The sequence below is a fragment of the Podarcis cretensis genome, assembly GCF_951804945.1.
Source record: "Podarcis cretensis genome assembly, chromosome: 5".
Taxonomy (NCBI): domain Eukaryota; kingdom Metazoa; phylum Chordata; class Lepidosauria; order Squamata; family Lacertidae; genus Podarcis; species Podarcis cretensis.
In genome coordinates this window covers 58,821,300-58,848,731 of record NC_137174.1, presented here as the reverse complement: position 1 = coordinate 58,848,731, position 27,432 = coordinate 58,821,300, and the positions used below count along the sequence as shown (strand labels likewise).

Genomic DNA, 27,432 nt, shown 5'->3' with positions numbered 1-27,432 from the left:
TTGAAGATTGAGTGTGTGTGCGCGCTCTGGGCCCCCCACCTTTTCCTCCAAACATCCATCTCCTGATGTAATTTTCCCCACACCCTGCCCCAAACTATTTTAAAAGTCAGGAACACCATCTGCACCTTTTCCTTCCCCCGCCCCAATGCCTCACTACTTATGGAGATAATAACAATGGGGGGGGGGGGGATTTACATAAGGGAAAGGACTAAAACCCTGTCCAGAGTAGCCACATGAGGGTGCTTATTTACTTTTCTCCTTCTCCTTAACACATACTGTAATCCTAATCCCAGATCTCCCACATGCCAAAGTTACACAAGAACAGCCCCTATACTACCCAGCTCCCTTGCTGATTTGGAAACTCAAAACATTTGCTATCACCATCTTGCCACATTTTAAATCCCCGATAGGCTGCAATATTTGCCAGCAAACATGGAGTTTCTGTCCATGAAACTGACAAGTAATCTATACACTGTCATTCATACTTAGCAGAGTTTTTAAAACTCACCTATCCAGCCTTAAAGATTATTATACCAAGTAATATAGAAGCAGAGGACAGGAAATGAACCTCCATTCTTGAAATGCTTCCTGAATTGTGGAGGTGGCTGTGGCTTTCCTTGCAGAATGGGATGCCAATCTTGCTCATAGGTAGCAAGGCTTTAGGTTAAAATCAAACCGGGTATTATTGTTGTTTATTAAATATGTATACTGCTCTTTATCTGAAGATCACAGGGCAGTTTACAATATAAAACACAACAATATTCCCCACATTAAAAAAAGGAAAAATTAATTATGGTAAAATCAAAAAGGAACATCAACTGTCCAGGATTTAGATCATGGTGATTTAATATCCTGTGCTTGACTTTTCCCACATAGTTAAGCCATAAGAATGGAAATCTGCAATTAGCTAAAGGTGTGCTTAATAATGGTGATCAATGCTCTGTCTTTGCTTAATGAGCTGTTAAATTGCATCCCTGAGATAGATCACTAAGACCAGCCTGCCATTGTAGCTGGGAGGTGAGGTGTTGTGTTGCAATGGTGAGGGCATAGTGCTCTCATTCTAACACAGATACAACACCAGGCTTTCCTCCTAGCAGGACTGAAAGGACTTGATATCAATGTTCTTCATTTGCCCTCTTGATTTACAAAGTCCCAGCGTTTTGGCCCTGAAGGGTTACTATGAATATGGTCTCATAAGTTTCCCACTAGCCTCAAACACTGCAGTGAGACTGTATCTCCTGCTACCAACCCCCCACAGCCTGCTTTTATATCCAGGTGATTTTAAAGGCCTTCTAAGTGCACAACAAGCAACCCAATTGTTTTCTAGCTCAGGTTGATTCAGCCTTCCAGCTGCAAGCTTTGAACATAATGCTCTTGTAAAATATGCTGGTCTATTATTGAGGTGTATGCGATAGATTTGTTATCTGATCTGTACCAGCATTTGAATAAGCACTCTTTCACAGCTGCTTTTGTTTTAATACAGCCAAACAACAGCAACAAGTGATGGAAGATGTATATAACTGCATGCTGTATCTATTTTGGCTAGGTTTGCTAATACATCAAGGCTGTTGGAGTCCATTCTTTTTGTGTCTAAGCCTTTGTGAAATGCTCCAGGCCAGAGTAAATCAAGTAGCCACTGGAGGTTTAGCATTGAGGTGAAAGCTATTTCAGACAATGCAGGTATGACTCAAAGCAGCTTTACGTCCTGCAAAGAAGTCACTAAACAGAAATGATTCTGTCATCTTAAAAAATGGTCTTTATTTCTTAAATTCAAATGTATGCATGGTACACTCCCTTCTATTGATCTTGTAACAAACTGAAAGAAATGCAGAGAGGAAGAGTTGGTTTTGCGCACAGAGCAATTAACAACCAGAACAAGTAAAAACTACCATCTCCAACAAACCAAATGGAAGGTGTACGCAAATGGGTATGTGCTTTTTTTTTTTTGGTGCCAGGAAGAATGAATTATTCCTGGGGGGGCCAGTTCACACATGCATGAACATCACTTGATGACATGCAACTGACAAGTCTTGTCTATGCATGCAGCAGAGTGAGCTGCTTGAGTTTTGAGGTTACATAATGGATTTTACCACTTCCAACTAGGGCTGAGGAAGGAAACCACTTTGATGTTCAAAAAGAAATAAATCCCTGCAAATAGAAAGTATGAAGCAGGCTGCACCAAAAGCTTTATTCCTGCCATGTTACATGTATGTATGTGTTTGTCTATATGTCTTTATTGTTTATATGGAGGAGTGTGGGGTTTTGCCTAGGGGAGACCTGAAATTGCACCCCCCCCCCACCACCACACCCACAGTATGAAATGGTGCAGTCTGTCACTGTCACAGGATTCCAGTTCTAAATATATGAACCTACTCTATTGAAAAGTATTAAATTTTTAGATGATGTCAGGTGCTTGATCTGTGGTGGCTTTTGCAGAAGTTTGTAACCTCTGAGAAGATGCTCCCAGACAGTCTCTCTCTAAGGTATTTCCTTTCAAGAGGCACTCGACTCTGTATTTAACTACATCCTTGATTCACCAGAAGAGCACAAAGTCTGATTCCTGAGGTCCCACAACTGGTTCAGAGAGAACGTCTGAGAAGCAGCTCTTGAGAAGCACTGAGCTCCTGTTTCCACCTTAGCACCTACGATTCTTCTCCAAAAGCCATGGTGGCACCTTAGCAGATGAAGAGTTGCTCATGCCACAGAAAGTTGAGTGCTGTATCTAGTAATCAAATTGTGCTGTTTTTTGTTTTACTTCTGTACTCTATAATTTACTTTTCTCATCTCACATATATACTGCCCATCTCATATCTGCTGCAGACTTGCCTATACACCTCACGCCCCATTAAATCAACATGGTTCTAGTCTATAGGGTGCCAGAACACTTTTTGCCTTCCTTCTGCTCACAGAGCTGCTTTCTGGGAAGTTCTATGAGGTATACTTATAGTTACCTATGTAGAGCTTGCCTGGCATCTCCCTGAGCCAGGGAGCAATTACCCAAAAAGCTTTGATTAACTCTTATTTGACAGCAATTGAGAAAAATAACCTTGGCCTGAAGAGTTTTTGGCACTGATTATTTAACCTGACATCATGTGTCCTGTTGGCAGACCCTGAGAGTCGATATCCATCTGGAACTACTTACGTTATTCATTGTTTCTTACATTTGTTTTTAATATGCCCTTATTTGACTCTGGCTGTGACCACCTAGCTGACTGCAGTATACACACTCCATCCCTTTTTCCTGGGCTCAGGTTTTACACTCTGCTTACAAACCAACCAACCAACCAACCAAAGGATGGAAGACAACAGAGGATGGCAGTCATCTCTTCCCCTCACAGTCCATAAATCAACCCCTCCCACATAGCCCCAGGCCAACAGCCAGCTGCTCAATCCCAAGATTTCCCCCAGCTTTTGAGGGCTGAACAGAATGGGACTATAATATCTCCTCCAGCAAGTGGTGGCTAGAGAGAAGCTTTTCCTCCCTCTTTCATAATACTAGAGCCCCAGAGTCACCTAATGAAACTGAATGGTAGACCATTCAAGACAGACAAGAGGACTACAAAACTCTGGTTACAGCCGCCAATTTGTATATCTTTAACATGGGATTAGATAAATTCATGGTGGACAGGGCTATCAATGGCTGAGAGTCACAATGGTTGTCTAATACCTCCAGGATGAGAGGCAACATGGAGACGGAGAGAGCTACTGCCCTTGTGTCCTGCTTGTGGACATCTGGTTGACTGCTGTGTGGAAACAGCACACTGGACTAGATAAGCTTTTGGGTTGATCCAACAAGGCTACTCATGTTCTTATGGACTCCGGGATCAACACAGGTTGTTTATAAGGTGCAGTTCTGTCCTCTGTGACCAGTGTGGGCTGCATTGATAGGATGGAAATGATATTCTATTGGAGATGATAAAATTCTATGATTGTATGGAAACAACTTGGGTCAATAATAATAACAACAGTAGCATTGGCAGAATATTTCACTGTCTGCAAAGCGTTTCACATATATGTAGACCTTTTAGAAGAAGAAAACCCCCCAAAAGTGAGTGGTTTTATCCTCATATTGCAGTGAGGGATTAAGGCTGAGAGCCAAACTTGATGTGACATTATTTTGCCATGGGCTTTAAAAAAAAAATAATAGCTGGTGTGGAGGAGGGAGGCTTCAAGCTTTTGCCCCCACCCTGGACCCAATCTGAATGGAATGATTCCACACCTGCTATCTGCAATGACAGGAAAGCTCTCACTGGGAACAAGAACCTGTGGTTTTGAGTTCAGTGCCAGGACTCAGCACCAGTCCCCTGAATATATGCAGAGTTTAATTTCAGCCAGGTGTCACAAAGGTTTAAAATCTGGAAGCTGTCTTCAATGCCTGCGAATCTGCCTTCATTATGTAATACTCTGTGTCTAACTAGAACGAGTTCCAAGTTTATTAAAGAGAAGGTGGGAAGCGTTAGAGAAAATGAAACAAGCTGCACAATACACAAAAGTAAAATGCACCTACAAGTCTAATATTAGACAGGCAGGAGCTTAACATCCAGCACTGTAACTCCTAAGGGGCCACAGCAGCATATTAGAAATTCAAACTAAGTAAAGCAATGTAGTTCACTCTCTTAAAAAAAAGCTCTGCAGAAAAGTGGGAAACCACTTAGATCTTACAACTCATGAACAAATCAAAAGAGGGAGGGAAGATAAATTTCAACATTTTTGGCAATGGCCAGAGCAGGATGCTGAACTAGAAGAGCCACTGGTCCGATCCAGCAGGCTCTCCTTATGTTCTTAAAAGTAACTGGCACATATATATTTTTGGAACTCTCTATGGCCTGAGTAGAAAACAGGATTTCTCTTTGCACTATGTACCCCACTGTACCATCATCACATTAGAGATCTTGGTGTGCTGGTAATTGGTAGCTCGCCCCCTCCCCACACTTTTCTATTCACATTAGCTGAAAGATGGGCTGTGGATTGGACTCTGGCAGAGATTCCCTCTTTGTTTGACACCTTTCAAGAGAAATACCACAGGCTATTTGATAGACTATCAAAGGAAATTGTTCCTCTTTGTAACAGCTAAAAAGCCAGGCTAGATAAAGTGTACATTTTGGCATTTTTTAAAAAAACAATTGTGGTGGGATAGAGAGAGAATGTCATTCTGGAGATAGGAGTACTGTACTGTACTATAAAAAAGAGAAAAACAGCTATTTTATCAGATTTGGGAAATTGGTGAGGTATAGTTGCAGTATAAGGGATGTGGGTGGCGCTGTGGGTTAAACCACAGAGCCAAGGACTTGCAGATCAGAAGGTTGGCAGTTTGAATCCCTGCGACGGGGTAAGCTCCCGTTGCTTGGTTCCTGCTCCTGCCAACCTAGCAGTTCGAAAGCACGTCAAAGTGCAAGTAGATAAATAGGTACCGCTCTAGCGGGAAGGGAAACGGCGTTTCTGCGTGCTGCTCTGGTTCGCCAGAAGCGGCTTAGTGATGCTGGCCACATGATCCGGAAGCTGTATGCCAGCTCCCTTGGCCAATAAAGTGAGATGAGCGCCACAACCCCAGAGTCGGCCACGACTGGACCTAATGGTCAGGGATCCCTTTACCTTTACCTTTACGTTTAGTCACAGTATATCCTTGCTCTTGAATCACTTGAATCTACCTGGACAGTTATCTTTCTACAAGGGCTGACATTGATGCAGAAATCCAGCATCGCCTGAGCTCTGTGAGTGCGGCTTTCTCCCTGTTGAAGTGCAAAGTGGACCGGGACATTCGTAGGGAAACCAAAATGCTTGTTTACAAAGCTATTGTACCCTTGAACCATGGAACACTGCTAAGATGCAAGCCTTTAAAGTAAAAAGTGAAATATATATTGAAAGTGCATTTAGTCATAGGTTAGAATTTGTGTTTTTATATTATTTCAAACCAGTATTGATTCCTTCATCCTTACCAACTCCATACATTTTTTAAATAAACCAAATTGGATTTGGTATGGGCTCTATGATCCTAATGAATCCTTACCACTTCTGACAGATCTCCTAAAGGTGTGGGCTCAGCATGTGCTCTTTGCTGCAGGGGGAAATTGGCAGGGCTAGCAGCATCCCTAGAAGAGAAAAGGCAGCCTTCTGCCTTCCAAATAAAATGGAAGCTTTTGTTGAGTTTCCCTGGACATTACTGGGATTTCAAAGGCAGAATTGACATGGAGGGTGGGGATTTCCCAAAGGCAGCACTTTGGATCTTTGGCAAGTCAATTGAAAAAAAAAATCTTTTTTTTTTTTTGGTGTTTTTGTAAAATAAAAAAAGGCTAAAAAACGTTGGGGTTTGTGTAAAAAAAAATCCCAACAAGTTCAGTGGTTTTATTTAAAAATAAACCAGCTCAACAACATTCAGGATATATTGGTTTTTAGTTTTTGATATATGGCAAGCCTAGCTTTTGCCATTTTTGCATACGGCAACTTGCACCAAGGGGACATGAACCACAGCCTCCCTTGATTTGCCCTGGTACTTCAGGGCAAAGGAATCTGTCTTACTGTGAGTGTTCCCTTTCTTGTGCCAGTGGGATTAGCTCAATGGCTTATTGATCAGTTTCCCCCCTTCTTGGCTGCAAGGTTCTCCAAGAGAAGGACAGCTGCTTTGTCCCTAGTTTGCAGCCCTGTTACGGAACAGTCATGGACACCCTCTGAGCCTATATATCTATCTATATCTATATATCTATATCTATCTATCTACTTACAATACCTTCGGAGTTCTCACCATGTCAGTGACGGCCACTCTATTCTGACATGCCCTCGCCCTCTGGTCTTGTGGTGCCTTCCAAATAACTCTGCTGAAGTCCTTGGTTCAAACTGACCCACTCCTACCACGTCACTGATTCCCCCTGTGAGCACAGGCAAGAGCTTTTTCTTGTCCCCCTCTTGCTTCAACTTTGCAAACAAGTTGAATCAGAGTCAGATTGCCTCCCCATTTCTCTCTCTTTCTCTTCAGCAATTAAGTTGTGGAAGGAGCTGCATCATTTTCTCCCACTGCCTCCTAAGCGAAATGTGTGTCTCATTTGCTGTGGGAATGCTGAATGCTGTATTCGGTATTTAGAGCACGAGCAAGGAAAACCTCAAATTAATAACCCTCCCACTCACCATCGGAGTGAATGGGGGTGGAGGAGAGGGAGGAGGGAGGGCCGCATGCAAGCAGGAGAAATGATTAGAAAGAGATTTTCTATCAAGGCAAGAGCTCAAGAAGAGGGGGAAGGAAAGCAGGAGAAGGGTGCTGGGAGCCACAAGAGCAAGAGGTGATCTCTTTCCTGGCTCCTGGGTCTGTGTGTGGGTACCACCTGCTCTGCAACATAGGGGGCTGGAGGAGGTGTTACTGCTCTTCAGAGGACAACCTGAAGTCAAGGTAGCCTAAGCACCCAGGCTTTTTGAACGAGAAAATGTGGAATAGCCAGCGGTCTTCCTTTGATTGGTCCTAGGGGTGTGAGAATACTAGGCATATTTCTCCTTTGCCTTGAACATGGTGAGAAAGGTGCCAAGATAGTGTTTTCTCCAGAGACTCTATATGCAAGAAAGTTCCAGGGAAAGGGAATGGGGAGGAGTAGGACAGAGAGCACTTGCCAAGGCCAGTAAAACTCTCATGGGGAAAGACACCTCTAGGAGCATAAAGGACCTAGAAGCAGCAGCAATGGATTGCCTTTCCTGCAGACTCTGGGCCCTTGTAAGACCATCTTACCTGGGCTGCCCTTTGGGGCTTGGGGTTAAGTCAGGGAAGGATAGGGAAATCAGCTGGTTTTGAGAAAGTGTTCTGTCAGAGCAAGCTTCTCATCCCCATGTGCAAGTCTGGAGGTTCTCCTGACCTCCCTGAGTCAATTTTGGGGAGTAGGTAGCCCCACTACACTAGTAGTCCTTCTATGGGCATGGGCTTCCACTAGCAAAACTGGTTACTGAATTCTGCCATTATGAATCCCTTTTGGGGTGAGGCAATTTGGTACCTTTGCTTCTTCTATCTGCAATTGCCTGGGAAATTCCAGTGCGGACTTTTTCTTTTTCTTTAAAGTGAATCATTGGAGACTGGAACTCTCAAGCAAGATGAATTGGAGTTCAAATATTAATCACAGGAAATAAATACTATAATCCCGATTGATCTGTTCATTTGATAAATGGCACTCACCTCAGTCTCCCATGTGTGCGCCCTCCAGACAGACTGCTGTCAATCTGGTGTCAGCTGCTCTCTGTGTGACACTCCATCTATCAGATGAAATTAACAATGACATTTCTCAAGTTTTCCCTAGTCAGTTTCTCTTTCCCTCTCCCCCTCCCCGCCCCCCGTGTTTGCCTTCTCTCTCTGCACTGGGAAGGCAGCACCCTTCACAGAAAGCTTACTTTTAAAAAAGCGGGGGAGGATGCTGATAATTTGAGATCCAGGCATTTCTAGAGGAGCTGTGATATGCACATACTCTGGCAACTCCCTTCCTTGCTACAGCAGGCCTAATGCAACTCTTGCACATTCACACATGTTCCCGATACCTTCTTTTTGCCGTTCTGTATTTGTGTTATACAGTCTTGCATTGTGGTGCCACTGAGGGCAAAATTGCTTCCAGGCCCCTTTTCTACCCAGTCTCTTGGAGAAAACAGAACAGGAAGATGGTCCCATAAAGTTTACTGCTTGATCGAGCACATCAATGTGGCAGCTCTCTCCTCAACCAGGATAGCAAAACTCTAATAATAAATGAAATAATCAATAGTTAGCTGTTCGTGAATGGCCCCCCAAAATCTGCATCCTTTCCCTGCAGATCAGCCCTGTCAATCAGCTCCCCACTTTCTCTGCCAGCTCACACTTATGGTTCCTGCTTGGTACTAAGAAAAGGGCACTTTCTGAATTGCTTATGGACAGCAGCCCACAAGTCCCAAGGCTGGGGCTATCACTCTCTCTGTGCCCCTCTGGACTGTCAAGTGCAGGGCCAGAGGGCACCCCCCCACAAAAAACCCCTTATCCCTGACCAAAGGTATTTCAACCAGCCCATTTCCCTGATGAGCACAGGTTGCCCACACTCACTTGGAAGAATTTCAGGTGGCATTTGCTTCAGGGAAATGAATCTCCACATCCATCGCAGGGCACAATGAGAACACGCCATCAGCTCCAGGTCTCCAAAGGTCTGTAGCTTTCTTATGCTCTTTGGGAAATAAAGCACCTCAGGAAGGGGAAAAGGGGAAACTCTAATTAGTCTTGTCCCCTTCCTTTTGCTTCGCACATGATAGTGCTCAATAATTACGTGGAATGTTAGCTCCTCCAAATCTTTAATAAAATGAATGAACTGTTTACTTCCTCTGCCCCAGCTCTGTGGGGAGATGTACAAACTCCAAATTCCTCTTGCAAAGAAAATGGGCAAGAACAGAGAAGGACATATTGACTGGAGCAGCCCATGTCATCTTGAGCCAGCTCTGCCAGTGCTGAATACAGGTATTGTAATTAAGGAAATTATTTTATGTCGGGGAGGTGAGGCAAAGGAGCAACAGCAGCCATGAAAGTACTGATGGGGGGGTATTAAACTCTATAGAGGCATGGCTCCCCCACGCCACCTGTTGGCCACCATGGAACAGTTCAGTTTCTCCACGGTGGTATCGTAGACTGGGTTAAGGCTTGAATCAATTTGGCTGGCGTTTTAGCAGTACAGCAGAGACCAGAATATGAGCAGTACTCATTAATTAAGATTAATGGTGTGGGTCGAGGAAAGTGAAGAAGATGCGTTATCTGCATTTCCAGGCTTCACAGAAAGATGCCCTCCTTTTTAAAAAAGCCAAAATTTTCCTAGCATTTTTTGTTTTAAGAAAAACATGAGAATTACCGAAAGGAACAACCAAGAAGCCAAGAGTGAGATGGGCTATGTGGCAATCTAGCCAAGAAGCTGTTACTCGCATAAATCTCCTTTCCAACTTACCGGGATATGCCCTGCAACTTATTCCTGGACCACTGTGATGCATTTTCTTTTGTGGCAACCCTGGGCCAGTACAGTCCACCATCCCTTGCTGTAAACACGCTGTAGTCTCTATAAAGGTCCTCATTAGGCAAGTGGATGGGTATTGGACCAGGACAGGCTGCAATCCATCTAGAGTGCACTGCTGGAACGAAATACTTCACCATGCTGTGACCTCTGATCCAGCATCTGAAATCCATCCAGGGCAGCTGTTCTCTTAGCTTAGCTACTGGCCCTCTGACAGCTGCCCGCTGTCTGGCTATTGGGCCTCCTCAGTGAGGAACTTCCTTTAGTCAGCGTGTCCCATATATCCCTACCACCAGCCTTTCTAGCAGGTCTTAGGACCTGCCACCGCGTCCTGGCAAGCTCCTGCGCTCTAAGAGGATGCAACAGGCAGAATTCAACCGGTGAAGCTCTCCCACCTTGGGCTTATTATTTTTTCATAATAACGGAGCCAGGTGTTTTTTGTGTGGTTTTTTTAAAGAGTGGTGGAAGTGGCAACCCTACCCCAAGGACTGGTTCCTTCTAAGACCTCGGAGTCCCACCTGCTCCTCTGAAAGCCGCCTAGAGCGGATTGTACTGGCGAGGGCCGTCGGCGAAGCGTGAGCACGTGCAGCGCTACGCAGCGTGCGATGGGCGCAAGGAGGCGCCTTCGGAATGGCGAAGTCTCAACGGTGGACCCCACCCCCGGCCTCTGCGAGCACGGGTGGACGGGCTTGATTTGCATAGTACCCGGCTGGAACTCTCCCCTTTTGCTCGCGGCTCCTCGGCTCCCGGATCTCCGCGCGAGGCCTGGTGGGCGGGTGCGCGCCTCGCCTGTCCCCCGAGGGGGCGGCCTCCCTGCGCGCCTTCGCTCTGCAACTGTGGGAGGGCGTCGAGGAAGCGAGCTCGCGACGCCGGCGCGCGTATTTGTGTACCGGCGCACGTGTCTCCCGGCTTCAGGAGACACGTGTCTAACTGACCCCCCCCCCACACTTTTTTTTCATTCCTCAGTTTCCCAGCCGGCGTGCACGGTAGAAAACCCCACCCTCCCCTCCCGGGAAAGAGAGTGTTAGTTCCAGCGTGAAGCGCCACCCTCGGCGTGGGGCGGTACTGAAGACGGGAAGGACCAGGCGCGGAGTCTCGCTCGCCTCAGGGGAGGCAATCTCCTTCTCCCTTAACCCGGTGTAGAAGCCCACCCGTGTGAACGGGAGGAAAGCGGCTGTGCGCAGAAGCTGGCGGGGGAGGTGGAGAAGGCAGTCGGAGGAGGAGGAGGAGGAGGGGAGAGAGCGGGCGCTCGCTTCTCCTGTTGCCGGGGAGCTGGACGCCGCTTGCCCCGGCCCCGCGCCCCGCCGGGAGGATCTGCCGAGGGCGCCGGGGGGAAGGAAGGAGGGAGGGAGGGGAGGGAGGAGCTGGATCCCGGGCGCCAGAGCGGAGGACAGCTAGGCGAGAGGAGGCGTGCAGTCGGTGCCCGTCCCGTCCCAGCGCCCCGGGGCGTCTCCGCTCCGCAAGATGCGCGGCAAGGACAGGAAAGAGAGCCTCTCCGACTCCCGCGACCTCGACGGTTCTTACGACCAACTAACCGGTGAGTTCCTCCCGGGCTGGCAGGGCGCTCGGCTCGGGGGCGCTGCGGGAAAGGGTAGCATCCCTCTAGCGGCAAACTACCTGGAGCAGGGTAGAGGTCCCGGGTCTAAAATGTTCCCTCTGAACTTCACACACGCACCAGTGTCCCTTTGTGCGCCCTCGCCACTCCCTTGGGCGACTGCAGGCCCTGTGCAAACTTCCACTTAGCCAAAGTGGGCGCTTGCTCGATGTCGACTTCGTCCCTTGAAATCTGGCCCCGTGGCTTACCTAGGGGGCACCTGGAGCATGTTGGCTGGAAGTGTGTGTGTGTGTGTGTGTATGTGTGAATGCTGGAGAAATGAGTCTTCTTTATTTAGCGTTGGGAGATGCACCTTGCTCCAGACAATCAGAACTATTTGCTGCCTGGATTAGGTGTAGTGCCCCCTTTGCAAAACTAAAGGGAATTCTTGATGAATAGTCTCTTCCGTGTCCAAGTCAAGGCAACCTGAGTGAACAGACCCACCTGAGAAAGGCAAGTGGGCATCTGGAAGATAACACAGAAGGGGGTAAAGCCACCAAGGTAAAGCATCAAGATGCATCTTAGGTGTGTCTGGCTTACTAAGGGAAGGCATGCCCCCTGGGGCCTTCGTGGTTTCCCCACACCTGGAAAAGGGCCTAATAGATAAGGAACCCCTTGCACTGGGGACTAGCAAAATCCCTCCAGAGGCCTGTAGCTCTCCTTGGTGCTGGTTTTTGTCAAAGGCACTGGGTCCTCTGCTATAGCCGAGTAGTCCAATTTTCACTGCGCCTGTTGCCCCTAAATGTCATTTAAGCAATTCAGTGCCTGCAAAATGGGCTCTTCACCCGCAGAGATGTGATGAAAGGAGATATTTTGAGCTGAGTAGGAATTCAAAGCCCACACAACTTTCCCATTTCTCCAGTGACTTTAACACGTCCATATGGATTTAAAATCAAAATCAAGTTAAAAATAGAGTGCCTCCCAGGCTGCAACCTTTGATTGCAGAGCCTGCTGGGGAGACGCAAGCATTGTGCTGCTAATTCTCTGCTGTCCAGGTAACAGCCTTGATTTCACAGTACCCTGTTCAGCAGGCAGATTTCCGTGTGCTCTTTTCATATGAAGGAAAGCGAGACACAGTTAGAAGCAGGAAATCTCTGCTTTCCAAAGTGAGCTCTGCTTCACAATTACTAGTGAAAATGAGTAATGCCTCTCCATTGTTGTTGCTGTTTCTGGGTGTCACCATGGATTCATTCTCTGTCTCCTCATTTTCCTTTACAATTGGACAGAATTCTCTCTTGGAACTAAACTTCACGTATGAAGCTGCTGCAAAAGAAATAGGGGGTTATTCAATTCTGTTTTACTCAAAGGAATGAACATTACAGCACTAAGTTAGGATCACTGATTTCAGTGGGTCTGCTCTGAGTACAACTTAGTTGAATGCCACCCAATATGTTTTGGTTTTTAAAGGGATTTGTCTGATGAATAGGTTTTGTCTTTTAAGTCAGTTGGTGTACTTGCTTCTGGTAGGTTAGGATCAGATCCTGTCCCTTCCATCTGTCCTGCCCCATCGTTTTCAGGTACAACTTCATATTGAATCTTTTGTCACCAACTCCCTTGAGTCATTCATCCCCATCTTTGTAGTCTCTTCCCAGACACAGCTGCTGTATGTGTCCTCGGTAGGCAGTTAGTCAGAAGACTAAACAAGAAATGAAGGGAACAGAACACTTGCTATGGAGCTAGTCAAACGCATGTGGCTGAAGATCACATAGACCTACTGTCACCTGCACTGAACGTGCAGCAAAATATGACCTCCCAGTAGACTTGCAAAGAAAGCGCAGTGGGGGCTGAGTTCTCCTTGTCTGACAGTGCTGTGCTGGCACTGTCCCTTTATCCGCAGGGTGCCTCTGCAGACATCACGCGGGGCAGTGATGGGGACAAAAGGCAGGTCTGTTTGCTTCACTAGATTCAGGTCAGGGCTGCTGTGCAAGTCCACATTGTGACCTGACATACCCTGGTTTAACCATCTTTTCAAAGTTTTCTTAGGAATGTAATGAAGCACAATGTTGGTCGTGTCTAGAGAATTCACTAGGCCAGATCAAAACAGGCCAAAGTCATTAAAAAGTTACCTTGTGTTGATGAGCATGCTAAGGATGGTTGTGTGAACTGGCACACAGTGAGAAGGCAAACAAAGTGCCTGGGCTTATCCACACTTTCCCTTGTCCCATTGCCTTCCCTTTAGCGCTCTTTAACTACTCATTGGTGCTCAATTGCAGCAGTCAGTTTGTTCTGATTTAAGGCTAAAGAGTGAATTTTCCCTGGGAAAGGAGTGGGGCAAGGGGAAAACTGCTCAGTCCTGTGCTTTCTAGGCATGGGGCAAGCGCAAGTGTGGATGTGCCTTCAGTGTCTGTGTGTGCACGGTGCTTCCAGACACACCTCATTCTGGAAGTGCCTGACAGCCTTAGCTATCCTGAACAGAATGACTTTGGGCTTGAGAGTACCTAAAAAGCATTACGATGTTCTGGCCAAGGATTGTATTCACATTCATCACTGTGCCTGTGGCACCGAGCAAGATATTATTGGAATGCCAATAAAAATGCAATACACTTTCAGTGCTGCTTCTGGCTAACTCAGCAACAACCCTACTTTTTCCAAAGGATGTTGGAAAGCATTCTTGAATCAATAATCTGGCTAGACCCTTTACTTGGTCCAATCTCATCTCCAAGTCATGCAGGTTTTACTTTCCTAGAAGAAACCACAGAATGGTTAAGCTATCACTTTGAGGTTGTCATACGATGTCCAAAGTTAGTCCACAGTGGGTACGGATTTGACCCATCAGCTGTATCCAGTTTTGCACCTCTGAGTTATAGAGTGCCCTCTTATTTCTTAGCTGTTGGTTGCTATTCTAATATTGTAGTCTTAAAATATTGGAAAGCAACTGTGCACAAGCAGCCTTCTCATTTCTGTGCAACTGCTTGTAATGCAGATCTGAGCAACTTTCATAATGCCACTTCCACCACCACAATTCTTGATTGCAGTGGGGTGAGGAACATGAGTTTAGACTCTTCTGTTTAGTGTCTGCACAAGTGGGTGTCCAGTTTGGTTGCTTTCCACCATTGCCACCTGGAAATCAAAACCCTATAAAAAGCACCTGGAGCCATCACAAATGCTACAAGTTGCTGCTTTGTGTGAGGAAGAGGGTGAATTCTAGGCTCCTCAATGTGACAGAAGTGTAGGAATATAGGAAGCTGCTTTATAGTGAGCTGGATTATCTGCCCGTCTAGCTCTGTGCTGTCTTCACTGATGTGCAGTGGCTGTCTAGGCCACTGGATAGGGGACATTTCCAATCCTATCCTACCTTGGGATTAAACCTGGGGTCTTCTTCCTTCAAAGCAGATGCCCTGTATTAGACCCTTGCTGTTGCTGTTATTCTGATCTGTTCCACTGCTGTAGCCACCCGTATCAAGACCAAGTTGTACTTGGAATAGGTCCATTGAAATGAAGTCAGGACCAATAATTTCTGTGGGTCTACTCTGAGGAAAACCTTGTTGAATTGTACCCAATAGGTTTAAGAAGAGATGGTGGCAATATGACAGAGGCATCATTGACTGCAGCATACATGTATTTCTTTCGTCTCACTATGGTTCTGGTGAAATGAGTCCTGCAGCTTCTTGAAGCACTGTAAATACATGTGAAACATCTTCAATCATAAACAACAGCAAAGCACAATCTCCCACCCCACTCAGTTTGTAAAGTCTTCTCCAATCAAGTGTCTTCCACATGTTTTGTACAACAATGATCATCCCATCAGCTGTACTAACTGGAACTGAGGAAACTCATAGCTCAAAATATCTGTAGGATACCCAGTTGAAGAAGGTTGGAGTATGCTATGGGAAGATGTGGCCCTCTCATGCGGCCTTACATTTCTGCTAAAACCATTGGCTGGCTTTGCCTCATTACGCCCCCAGCAGGGCCCACAAAGACTTTGTGACTGGTTCTAACCACACTGCACTGTTTGTGATTTATTTCACAACTCACAAGGTGCCTCTTGTGAAATAGGCAGAAATGTGAAATACTGATTGGAGATTAATCCCAAGTTCTGGTGGTTCATGATTTTAAAACATCAGACCTGCCAGGGATAAAGATGTAGTTGGTCTCCCATTCTTGGTAGCACCTACTTTCTGGTCACCATTTTGCCTCAGCCATACCTTGCTTCCCCCTGAGCCTCCATCCAGTAGGCTTCTCCTTGCAAATCCTTTGCCATGTTGTTGACGCAGAACAGCTGTTGTGCTCAACCCCAGAGACAGCTGCATTTTGGAAGCGGGTGAATGATCACTATAGAAACAGCCTACATTGAGCTTTGGGACCCTGTCAAGGCATAAATTTACTTCACTCCATTACAGTGACAGGTAAAGAACTGCAGTAACTCATATTGCCTCTTCCAAGCCACCTACTGGGGAATGCCAAGCATATTAATGTATATGATCGCAAAGTAGCATCTGGCCTGATCCCCCTACAGCCCACAGAGGGGTTGTGATTAAAAACCCTTTCAGCATGAAATGTAAGGCCATGCAGGCAGCCTGGTCCTGTCAGTGTGAGGGAGGAGAAAGCGAGGTGTGATGATCGCCCTCAACTATTTGTCTGCCTGGGGAAAAGACAACGGAGGCTATGGTATTTTAACAACTTTTGGCATTTCATGCGCTGTGTGGCTACCAGCGAGCTTTAAGCCCTGTAGGAGGCAACAGTATGAGCCAGAATTCTTTTCTTATCTATCCAAATAGCACACGTTGACGTCTCCCCTCTTTTTTCTACAGAAAACAGCTTATTGTCTGGCCTAAATATGAGAGATCTGGTTGTTGTGCATACAGTATACTTAAGCAGCACGTAAGATGTGTGTGCATGTGTGTGGTAGAGTATGATTGTGTGTGTTACTGGTTATGTAGCAAGTGGTGTGTGCATGAGGCAGAATTAGTGTGTGTGTGGAGGTGCCTCCCCTTACATTTCCCCCATCTTACCCCATACCCTTCCAGAGTTCTCTTGCTTATGCTGACACTCTGATATAGATTTTGCTGCTGGATTTTGACACCCTGTTTGTTAACATAAAACCTTGTAAATGTCTGCCTTGAGCTGGCTAATTTCACCCCAAAGGTCCATGGGCATATTGGCCCCTGTATGCAGGAGCCTCCCCACCACCACCCATTTGGTTTTATGGTGGAGACTATTCAGAGTAAGTGGGTAGAAAAGCCGATCTGGACCAGACTGAGCCGTGAGTGGCCCAGTGCCACGAGATTTCCAAGGCCAAGTATTTTGCCCTATAGGGATGCTGCGCCTTATGAATTAAACCTTGTGCTGTTTGGGTCCATATATACTGCATGCCACCCCTTCTCTCTCTGTGCTGTGCCCATTAATTAAGTTTCTATCTCTCTCTCTCTCTCTTTTGCTCTCCTGGCTTGGAAACTCCCTTGTTTTAGGCTGATTAATTGAATCTGATTTGTGACTGTTTCACCTGGCTCTGAGTCAAGATGAGGTGGTGGTTTTTGTGATGCGCAGGTGCATGTGTGCAGTGAAGTGCCTGGGGGCTGCTGTTGTGGTCCAAAGCAGATGGCTTGTGGGGGGGTTTCGAGGTGTTGAGCAGAGGCTGGTCCAAGTCAGCTGGGCTTGTCTCCAAGAGGACATGGACAGAGGGTGAACAGGGCCTGTGTGCCAAAATCTGTGCATTTGGAGAGGGTCTGAGGAGCCAGTGCTGGTGCCAGCAGCCAAGCTGAAGATGGGTTGGAAGGGGTTGTCTGGGGCTATTTTTTCCAACTTGTGGCTTAATTTAATTTCATCTGAAAAGATGGTTTTGTACAGATTCTAGAAGGACAGAACAAAAGACAGACGTTGTCTTTCTTAGCCTGTCTAGTGAAGCCCCATTGACAGGGGATTGGTTTTGCAAAATTTCAACCTTTTGCAAAATTTCAAGCTGCAGGATTTCAACCTGCCCACACTAATCAGCAACTTGGCAGAAATTCTGAATTAGCAAAATGGACCATTTTCTTGTTGCCATCACCTGTGCAAAATGAGGTTTTCATGCTGCTTGTGTCTTAGGGCTGTTACAGGAGTGCTAGTGTGCTCCATTAGTGTGCTGCTTGCAGTCGCATTTCCCAGCTGGGTCCACTCCAGATGTTTTGGACAACAGGCATGCTGGCCGGAGCTGTACTTGAAAACATCTGGAGGGAACCTGGTTGGGGAAAACACTGGATTACAGTTTTGAGCCTGATCATATTATGAAGGCAAGAAGATTTCTAAGCATCCAGAGGGGCTTTCGGACATGATGCACAGTGACACTTGGGTACCACTGGGGCTTTGCTAGTGCAGGAGCCAGGAAAACTAAAGAACTGCAGCTCAGGATAGCGGAGCTATAATAAAAGCAACAGAAAAAGTAGTCCTGGGGTAGTTTGAGGTGGTCTGACGGGGCTGATCCAGCTCCCAAATATTGGTTCCATCCAGATGGGAACATTCCTTAGTGCCTGGTTCATGTTTGGGTGCTTACAGACTCCATAGCACCCCAGATCTTAGTCATCTTTGTGATACTCTTTATGTTCTTTCACGGGGGTGGAGCCTGGAGGAAGACAAAGGCACTCAGTTTGATCCCAAGCTTTTGTGAAGCAAGCCACTCACACAGAGCTGTCTATGGTTCAGCAACATCTCAGCCTTGCTTAGCTTCCTTCCTTTTCATAGGTCCCAGCACTGGACCAGACATAGGTGGTCTCTTCCTCCCTACCTTTGGATGGGTGGGGGACTCTTTTGGGGGAAATTCTGAGGGACCCTTCTGCCAGGGCCAAATCCAAACCTTTGTCCCCTGTTGGCTGTGTGCTAGACACCCCCCCTTGCCTTTCAGATGCAAGCAAGTCATCTCACCTAACTGGACTGGCAGGGAAGCGAAAGTAAGCAGAGAGCCTGGATCAATCTAGCCATTTGGGATGAATTCCTGAGCGGTTATCATTTTGGACGATCAGGAAGCTATAAAAGGAGTTTAGTAAAGGACATCCAAAGTGCTCAGCTAGAAGCACAAGGAATGGTTCCAAAGAAAATAAGGTGCAGATGCTGTGTGGGGGGTTCTGGTGCCAACATTGCACCCTCCCGTGGGTGAAACGCATCAGCTGCTCAAGAGTCTGGGATTCCCCATATTTGCCATATGGATGGATTAGGTGATCAGAGCTTGGCAGTTAGGTATGAGCGCTTGTGTGGCTTATGGGCTCCTGGGAAGGAGCAGCCCACCCCCACGCTCTCCCTGATCACAGACATATCCAAGCGGAGCTGTCACCTGCTGTGTTGCAGAAACTCAGAATCCATGCAACAACAACAAAAGGCTAGAAGGGGTTAAGCATTAAATATCATTCTTAGCCAGCCATCACTCAAACAAAGGATGGAAGGTAGGAATGGTTTGGGTTGCAAAGGAGAGGGAAGTACCATTCCTGACCTGCTAAGAGATGTAGCTACTCAGCTGGGTTCCAGGTGGTCCTTTCCTGCATATGCGCTCCCTGAAAGATACTAATACCCCTATGGAGTTATTTCTTAAGAGCTCAAAATGAGATTAATAAAATGAAGATTACCCATTGGGGAAGGTTGGGATGGAGGAAAGGCAAGGCAGATTGGCCCAGCTTTTCCAATAGGCTGGAGTTTCTCCCCCTCCTGCTTTCCTTTTTATCAGCAGTGATTTCATTAAGCAAAGTGCTTTCACTTTGGTTTAAGGCAGATTGAGAAGCTGGTGATTAATCAGCCGGGTCTGGTGGCTTTCTCCCTTCTTAGGAATTGTAGGAACAAAGCTACGCAACAGGGGCTCTGGGGCTTTTGAGGGGGTCGGGACCCAATTTTTGATAAACTCCATGGCCTCCTCCTCTAACATGTGTTGGTTTACGTGGAAACTTGGGACCTTGTTATCCCCACTAATCAGCAATTATCTATAGGCAGTAGCACCTCAAGGACGATCCATCTGCAGCAGAGCCAACCACCGGTGCCTAACATGACAGCCATATAAAATCAGGATCCAAGCCATGCAATCTTCTTCTCCTGGCTTTTTCTGGGCACTGGCAATTTGCGCTGTTTACAACTGCCTGCATCTGGTAGATTATTCCATTTTAATTGTACAAGCTAGAAGGGGCCAACAAAGCTAGGGAGGGCCGGTGGGCAGAATCCCAACTAAGTCCTAGGTGACTTCTGGTACAGCGCTTTCTCCATCTTCGGCTGTGTACACATTACCAGTTAAAAACGCAGTGGGGTCCTCCTTTTCTCAACTCAGATCAAAGCTGGTTTGTGGGGAGACACATCAAAAAACAGTATCTCGTGAGAAACAGCATGATAGGTATGGACTGTCGATCATGTCGCCCTTACATCACAGCGTTGGGAATGCTCTGCACACAGAGTGAATGGGAGGGTGTACACAGGGCTTTTGTTTCTCATCTGTTAAATGGGAGTAATAATGACTTAGCCTATTTACAGGGTTCTTGTGTGATTAATGAATGAAAGACGGTGAAGCAGTGAAGTTGCTGGAAACCCCAGGAGGGGAGAGTGCTCTTATGCTCAAAGTTCGCTGGGCGGTTTCTCTTGGGCGTCTGGCTGCTTGGGGTGAGAACAAGATGCTACACTAGATGGGCCATTGGCCTGATAAGAATAGCCAGCTAGGTTCTCACATTGGCCAAGCAGTCGGCTCTTCCTCTGCTCTTAATGTGCAAAATGTGCTAGTGTGCCTCCCATTCATGCTCAGATTGTGCGTAGGGCTTAACTGCTCTCCAGGCTAGGAAGAAAATGAGTTACTTGCCAGGATAAAATGGAAATAATGCAAAATGTGTACATTTCTCAGTTGATGCAAAAGTAAAATTGGCCTGAGAACGAGGATTTAGGATAGCATTGAAAAGGGAGACAGGGTCAATATTGTGCAGCTGGAGAAAATCTGACCCAGGGTGCAAAGGCATTGTGTTAATGTTGTGGTTTCTGAAAACAGGCAGTTTATATTGCTCTCTGTTTGTTGCGACATCATGTCTGGCCTTTCTTGCCCTTTGGCACGGATATGTCTCACCAGAAAATTAAAAGGTCTTGGGCTGTGAGACCCAGTTTTCTCACTGTAAGTGTGGCGTTTGGTAACAAGGTACTTTCATTCCATACAATGTCTCTGTTAACAGTTATCTGCCTGATTCTCTACACAGAGATGGGTTGGAACTCCCTTTTTAAGAATCTGGGTGAGACATTCACAGTAAGGAATGTCGTGAGTTGCTTTACCACCGTAATGCATTTGGTTTGCTTTGAGCACGCAGAAACAAAAAGCATGATATATCAACTGTGAACTCATCCTCTGTAGCCAAAACGGTAGCATCCATGCACAAAAGGAAGGTATCACCAGACATTGGGGGAGCCACAATGTTTGCAGAAGTGCAAAAAAGTATTTTTTTTTGAAACCTAAAGGGATGGGGAAATTAAAAAACAGCCCATTGAGGATTGACAGAGGTGGAGGAATATAATATCCTGGAACAAGGTATGGGTTGCTGCTTGAATCCGGAATAGGAGCGTGCCACACACTGCAACATTTTGTTGCAGCCCCCCCCCCCGACTTCATCTGCTTCCTGTTCTTCACTTCTCTCAGCCGCACACTTTCATTTGGTGGTATATCTTGACTGTGCCAAGAAGGACGACTTGGCTCTCCTCCTCCTCCATTATCTTAGGCATTGTACTTAGGCATTACCCGCTCTGTGTGTGCATCTTCGCTCTGCCCTAGTTTTGACTGATGTTGTGGTTGGAGGTGGGGGAAGGCAACAATAGTGCTGTTACCTAATTTCTGCTGGTCTTACAGTGAAGCACGCCAGGGGTTTTCCCTCCTGTTCCCCTCCCTGCATTGATCTGCCTGGCCAAAACTCAGAAGTGAGTTTTGCTGGCTAAGTTGTCTTCATATTGTCAGCTACAACTGCAGAGGCCGGAGCCGTTTGTCTCTTCATTCAGGGGAGGCTCTCTGTAACAAAAGCGTGATGAACCCTAACATAGATGCACCTCTAGAATTGTGTCCTCTTATGGGTGCCTCTTTCTGACAACCCCCCTTTACTGCCCTTAATGGTTCCCTCCCTCCCCCCCCCCCCGTTCTTTCTCAGGGCTCGTCTGCACTTCATCTGCACAGTGCTGGGTTTGTAGGGTTTACTCTATCATTACACGGCACAGCCTGCTGTTGTAATGCTTCAGATTCTGAGAGGATCTTGTGTTTGCACAACAGTGAGCTCTCCTGTGCCAGAAAGGCTGCTCTGGGCTCCATTGAGGTTTCCTTCCTCCACCCACTGGCAGGTATTGCGCTTGCCAAGGCAGTCATGCAGATCATCCTTTATTATCCTTTTTAAAAGTTGCATGTGGGATTGTGGTATTGTGCAAAATGCATGAATAACTCTTTCATGGAAATGGGCAGTGACACAAATCCGTAGTCATCCAGGAGGTTCTGTAAAGCAGGCAGCAGTTGGGCTTGTTTGGGCGGACAGTCTCTTTCCATACTATGAAAGAAAATGGATAGTCAGCACAAGGAAAGCCAAGGCCAGGTGAAATAAAGATCACCTGGGAAATACAGAGAGCTGGACTATCAGGAAATTATTGAAATCCTAATGACAAAGAGTTTGAACAGTGTCCCACATAACCTTTGTGGAGCTTTAAATAGATTTTATTTTATTTTATTCATTTTTATTTTTATTTTATTTTATTTATTGCAATGCATTGCATTGCATTGCAAACCACTCTGTGGGGATTTCTTTATCCCGAAAGGCAGCCTAAATACTTTAATAAATAATAAATCAATTCATTATAAATGAAATTGAATTTAGATTCACAGTATAAGCACAATTTAAACCAGACTCATGCCAGCTACATTACTGCCCTGGAGATGTTTGGGTTGAAAGGCAGAATACTAATTCAATTAACAACGCCAACAACAACCTTTTTACAGGCATATGTCAAGGGCTCAGCGCCTCCTTTTAAGTATTTGAATCCGTTCCGTTTACATGGATATTTCCCCAGCTTCTAATAACATTTGCTCTCTTCTCTCATAGGATTTTCATATGTTTCTGGTGCTCTGTTATAGATTATTTTTAGAAAATGCTTGTATTTTTTTTAAAAAAGCACAATATATACAACAATGTACAATTTAATAACACATAAATTAAACTAAGTCATTATTATAGTGTAAATTAATCTGAAATAATCTTAATTCCTCCAGCATCATATCTCTGTATAATAAATTTAGGATCAATGTTGTATTCTAGATTTAAAATGATGATTCAGTACATAAATACAGAGGCAAAATTCAGAGCTTACTAGCAACCACCTTTTTAGGTTTTCTGTAAACTGGGGAAGACATCCATGTTGGAAGTTCAATTCCTTGCTTAGCCATGAAGCTCAATGGAAATTGCCTTGCTCTTGCCCTCTCTAATCTGCTTCATGGGGTTGGTACAAGGATAAATAAAATAAGAAATGTACAAAAAAAAAGTTGCTGAAAAATGTTGTTGTTGTTGTTCCTGCTGCTGCTGCTGCTGCTATTGGCAAGCCTGGTTAGAAACCGGTCATGTTTTTCATCTGTATGTGAGCTTCTTTGAAACTTCCAGTCTGTTTCCCAGTTGCTCTGTGCACTTTCCACTTTGACCTGTGTTTCAGGTTCTGAACTACTTTGTGCAAATGAAGTTCTTTGGCCCCCCAATTCACAGACATGGGGAATTTAAAAGTAGCTATAAGTAGATGAAATTTACAGGTACAGAGCCATTCAAGAGTGGATGAAGCCTGCCAAATGGAAGGCAAATAGGTGCAGGAGCTTTTTGTGAGGGAAATGAAAGGAATTCACTTGCCTCTAGAAACCAGGTGAGATGTTCTTGCTTTTTTAAAGGCTTAAAATGAAAAAGTGATGGAGTGGTGTGTACTGTTGCTAGTATATTTTTTATTTTAAAAAAGGCATTGTCACCCCGGCCTTTCTTTCCAGCACTTCCTTCTTTTGATAGGCCTTCCAGGCATTCAGTAGGCCTTCCTGTGAGACTCTATGCAAAATGTTGCCTGCAGAGTTCTGAAGAGCTCTTGAGTTTTGTTTAGCTGTTTGTTAAAACAGAGCAATGCAGGGTTTTCTTTTTTTAAAAATGAAGCTTTTAACTTTATTTTTTAAAAAACACCCTCCTCTGCTTTGGTTTAACAAAAAGCAATCCAGAGAATATTCAACCTAGACAGGAAATGTTTTGGGTGGCCTCTCTTTTTGTAAGGCCCCTGGACCTAGAGATTCATAGGAAAACGTGGAGCCATAAGGTACCAAAACTACAGAGCAACATACGGTCCAACCTGGGAAGTGATTATGATAAACTTTGACTCATGGGGTGGCGGTAGGATGGGGGCAGAAGACATCCAAATCAACCTTCACCACCTCATTATTTGGCCTCCACCTCTAGTCTAGAACAGGGGAGTGAACAATCATGATGGTGGACCCAAAGCCATTTGTCAACATGCATACAAGAGGCTTGGTGTATGGATGATATCAGTGTGGGCTCACTGGAAGCTGCTACATTCTGAAAGGAAAATTAGCTCTTAGACATCCCTTTTCCAGTGTCTTAATTTCCGCCCCATTTAGTCTGAAAATTGGGGTTTGTATTCCCATATTATTATTTTAGACTTTATAGTTCTGATCTCATCTCTGCTCAGAAGTATACAGTGAGGCAGGCCAAGTAGAGAAAGGGCGATGGGCTTTATGACTTGACCAAGACTTTATGACTTGCCTCGACCAAGCCCAGCAGTCTCACCATTGCACCATCCCGGCTTGCACTGTCCCTTTTATGATGCCCCAGTGAAGGCAACCTCACTGACTGCCAACCTAGCAATGTTCTGAAGGATCTCATGAGTTCAGTTTTCTTCTAACGCTGTATAAGGAGGTTTACTTAAACCACGAAGGTTCCTTACAGTTATTATTTTAATAAATTTTTCATTGTGCCTTTGCTCCCACCGCAACTTAAAAAGTATCATACATTCCACCCTTGAAGCTCAGCTGCTGAAAGAACAGCAGGGGGAACTGTGGAAGAGGAAGAACTTGATAATGGTGAGAAGTTCTAGGAAGCAGAGTGCATCTAGTCCTGTGGAAACTGGGGACTGAGATGCAGAAACAAGTGTGCGTGTTGGTGTAGATAGATAGATGATAGAGAGAGAGAGAGAGAGAGAGAGATGATAGACAGCTCTGATTACTCTGCACAGAACATGGTTACCAGCGGTCTCTTTTCTGGGCAACTCAATGACAATTTGACATTGTTTTATTTAGTTTTTTGAGCATGTTTGTCCTTCACGTCCCATTAAAGCAGATTGGCACAGCTGAGCATCTATAAACAAGTCAGGTATGGATAATGAGATTCCTGCTATGGCTTGGCTGTTGGAGTTTCTTAAAGGGGAACAAGAGAAGCAGGGAGAGGGGTTTTGTTTTGTTTTGAGCCCAGCACAGCCACCTGAAAATGCTCTACTGCAAACATACTGACCAAGCACTTGCATTTTGTCTTTGATTATCAGCGGAAGTGATGCAGAACTTAATGCAAGGTGATAGCTCCATCCCTTTATTCTGACAAGTCCTCTTGTTAGTTTTTAATATCTGTATTCTGTTTTGCACATTAAGAGGTTTCTTTTTCCATCATTTACTTATTCATATAGCATCATCAGTGTGCATGGTGCTTTGCATAGTACACAGCATCAGGTCCCTGCCCTCAAAGATTTTGCAATCTAAAATTCAACATGCACGAAAAAAATAGAGGAAAGGGAGGCAGAGGGAAGTAGGGAAGTAATATATGGATGTTTCTCTGTTGTACTGGCTGAGACAGAATTACAGACGAAGTTAAAGTAGGGCAGAGGAATAAAACTTTTATATCAAACCTTTGATCTTCTTATTATCCACTCAGATTTTGGCTTGTTCCTCAAACATTACCCAAGCTGCTTCTTTTGAACCCAGTTTCTTTCTTCTTCGTTTGCCTGTAGTAAATATTTCAAGGAGATATTGATCCCTTCATATGTCCTTAACTTGCTTAACGCACTCCATTGTGGCCTGTAGTTTGCTCAGCATAACCACAGTAACCTAACAGAGCAATCCTATGCATGTCTACCCAAAAGTTAGACCAATAGAGCTCAATGGGACATACTCTCAGGTAAGGCAATACAGGATTGCAGCCCAAATCTGGAAATTCTAAACCAGGCATCCCCAACCTGCGGCCCTCCAGATGTTTGGGCCTACAACTCCCATGATCCCTAGCTAACAGGACGAGTGGTCAGAGATGATGGGAATTGTAGTCCAAAACATCTGGAGGGCCGAAGGTTGGGGATGCCTGTGCTAAACCCTCTCTCCTTCATTTTAATCTGGAATAAACCTGAATTTGCTCCTACCATTGGATCAAAAGTCTTGGGGAACTTTTTGCCATTTCCCCCCCTGTGTTGATCATTAACTTCACTGTAAGATTTTGAAAGAGTTTTAAAAGATTTAGACAAGAGTCTTCCAGAACGAGATACATTCAAATACTTCAGTATCCTGTATATCTCCTTGAGCCCTTGGCTCTGAGCTTAAAGTTACTCTTCCTAATTAATTCTGCTTATGAATGAGCAGAGCAGAATATCTAAATGTCTGACTAGCCTTATACTCCACTGAGAATCAAACCTGTCTCTGTATAATGAGTATTTCTTGCACATACAGATGAAAACCAATAAATCTGGGTTTGGGTCCTGTTGATTTTATATCCTGATACTATTTATAATTTCTGAAGAATAGACTTAACTGGAATGGGAGTGAGCAAAAACAACATAACGGCTCATCAAATTGGGTTTGGTTGTTAAATTTTTTTAACTGAACATGTAGCATTGATCCTAATGAGGCTGAGCTTCCAAATCTTAAATGTATTTTGAAACACTTTAATAACACTTTTAAAAATTCAGACATATTTACTATCTGTCATACTGTGATTTTATGTTGTGAACTGTCCTGAGATCTACAGGTTTAGGGCGGTATACAATTTTAAATTTTTTTAAAAATATATATGTACCATCCAGACATGCCCCCAAGAGCTGGAATTGGCTTCCAGTTCCTTCCATGTTTCCACATGGTGGCAAACAGTGTTTCGTGTCATCTAACGTGAAAGGTGTCACTTTAATAAGAAGCTCTAGACCATGGCTGGGAACACGTAAGCTTAATAAAAAGCTTAATAATAAAACTGTGGGGTTTTAATGAGAGCTGTCTTTTCGGAGACGTTCTGTGCTGATGGCATTTTTGTAAATAATCTGTGCACTTGACATATCTTGAGTTAGGAAGTGCGTTAGAGCCAAGCTACACATGGCCTTAAATGCATCTTTGCTTTTAACAGCGCCGCTTTTAATAAATGCAAATAGCATTAGCCAAAGAGGGGCGGGGGATAATTATCACAGCATGGGATGTGATTAAACCCTTTCCTCCCCTGCTTTGGTCTTGAGTAAGATCCATCTTCTGAAGCTGGAATTTGTACCGGGAAGAAATCCCCCCTTCCTGATCCATGCCTGCTGTGGTTCCAAAAGTTATCAGCCCTCTCATCACAGCAGATGCTCTCTGCATTTTTCAAAAACCTGAAAGTTGTATGCAAAGCCATATTAATAACCCATGTAGATTGGCCCTATGTGCTTAAAGAGGGACAACAGATAGGATTTCCTCAGCAAACAATGCCTTCTGCTTCTAGGCATGTACCTCCTATCTTTTATTATTTTGACTAGGGAAGACTTCTGTTTATAACCGTGTAAAATTACCCAACTATCACCTTTATTGAAACATGATGATCATGTTAATTTTAATTACAGGCAAGCAATTAATTATAGTTAATGGGCTAAAGCAAGCTGTACTTTCTGAGAACCCTATTCTATCCATTTGTGTAATCCACAGAAATGCCTGATCCTGCCTGGAAT

The 27,432-nt window shown here is 45.1% G+C and overlaps 1 protein-coding gene and 2 long non-coding RNA genes across 4 annotated transcripts in view; 1 reads left to right on the top strand and 2 right to left on the bottom strand.

Annotated features, from left to right (window-relative positions):
- LOC307216861 overlaps positions 1-27,432 on the bottom strand; it is a 330,476-nt gene that overhangs the window by 207,065 nt on the left and 95,979 nt on the right. The gene's annotated exons all lie outside the window — the stretch shown is intronic.
- On the bottom strand, positions 44-10,832 carry LOC307216866. The gene is made up of 4 exons (XR_013839351.1): positions 10,496-10,832; positions 9,032-9,167; positions 8,147-8,223; positions 44-2,508 (listed from the first exon to the last, which is right to left on the bottom strand). It is a non-coding gene; the product is annotated as an uncharacterized lncRNA (long non-coding RNA).
- KCNIP2 (potassium voltage-gated channel interacting protein 2) overlaps positions 11,326-27,432 on the top strand; it is a 105,611-nt gene continuing 89,504 nt past the window's right edge. Inside the window, exon 1 of one of the 2 annotated variants that reach the window (XM_079977508.1) lies at positions 11,326-11,514. In XM_079977508.1, the coding sequence (XP_079833634.1) occupies positions 11,442-11,514 (73 nt within the window). In that variant the 5' untranslated portion in view covers positions 11,326-11,441. The remainder of the gene's footprint in view (positions 11,515-27,432) is intronic. The other variant, XM_079977505.1, reaches the window with a different exon arrangement.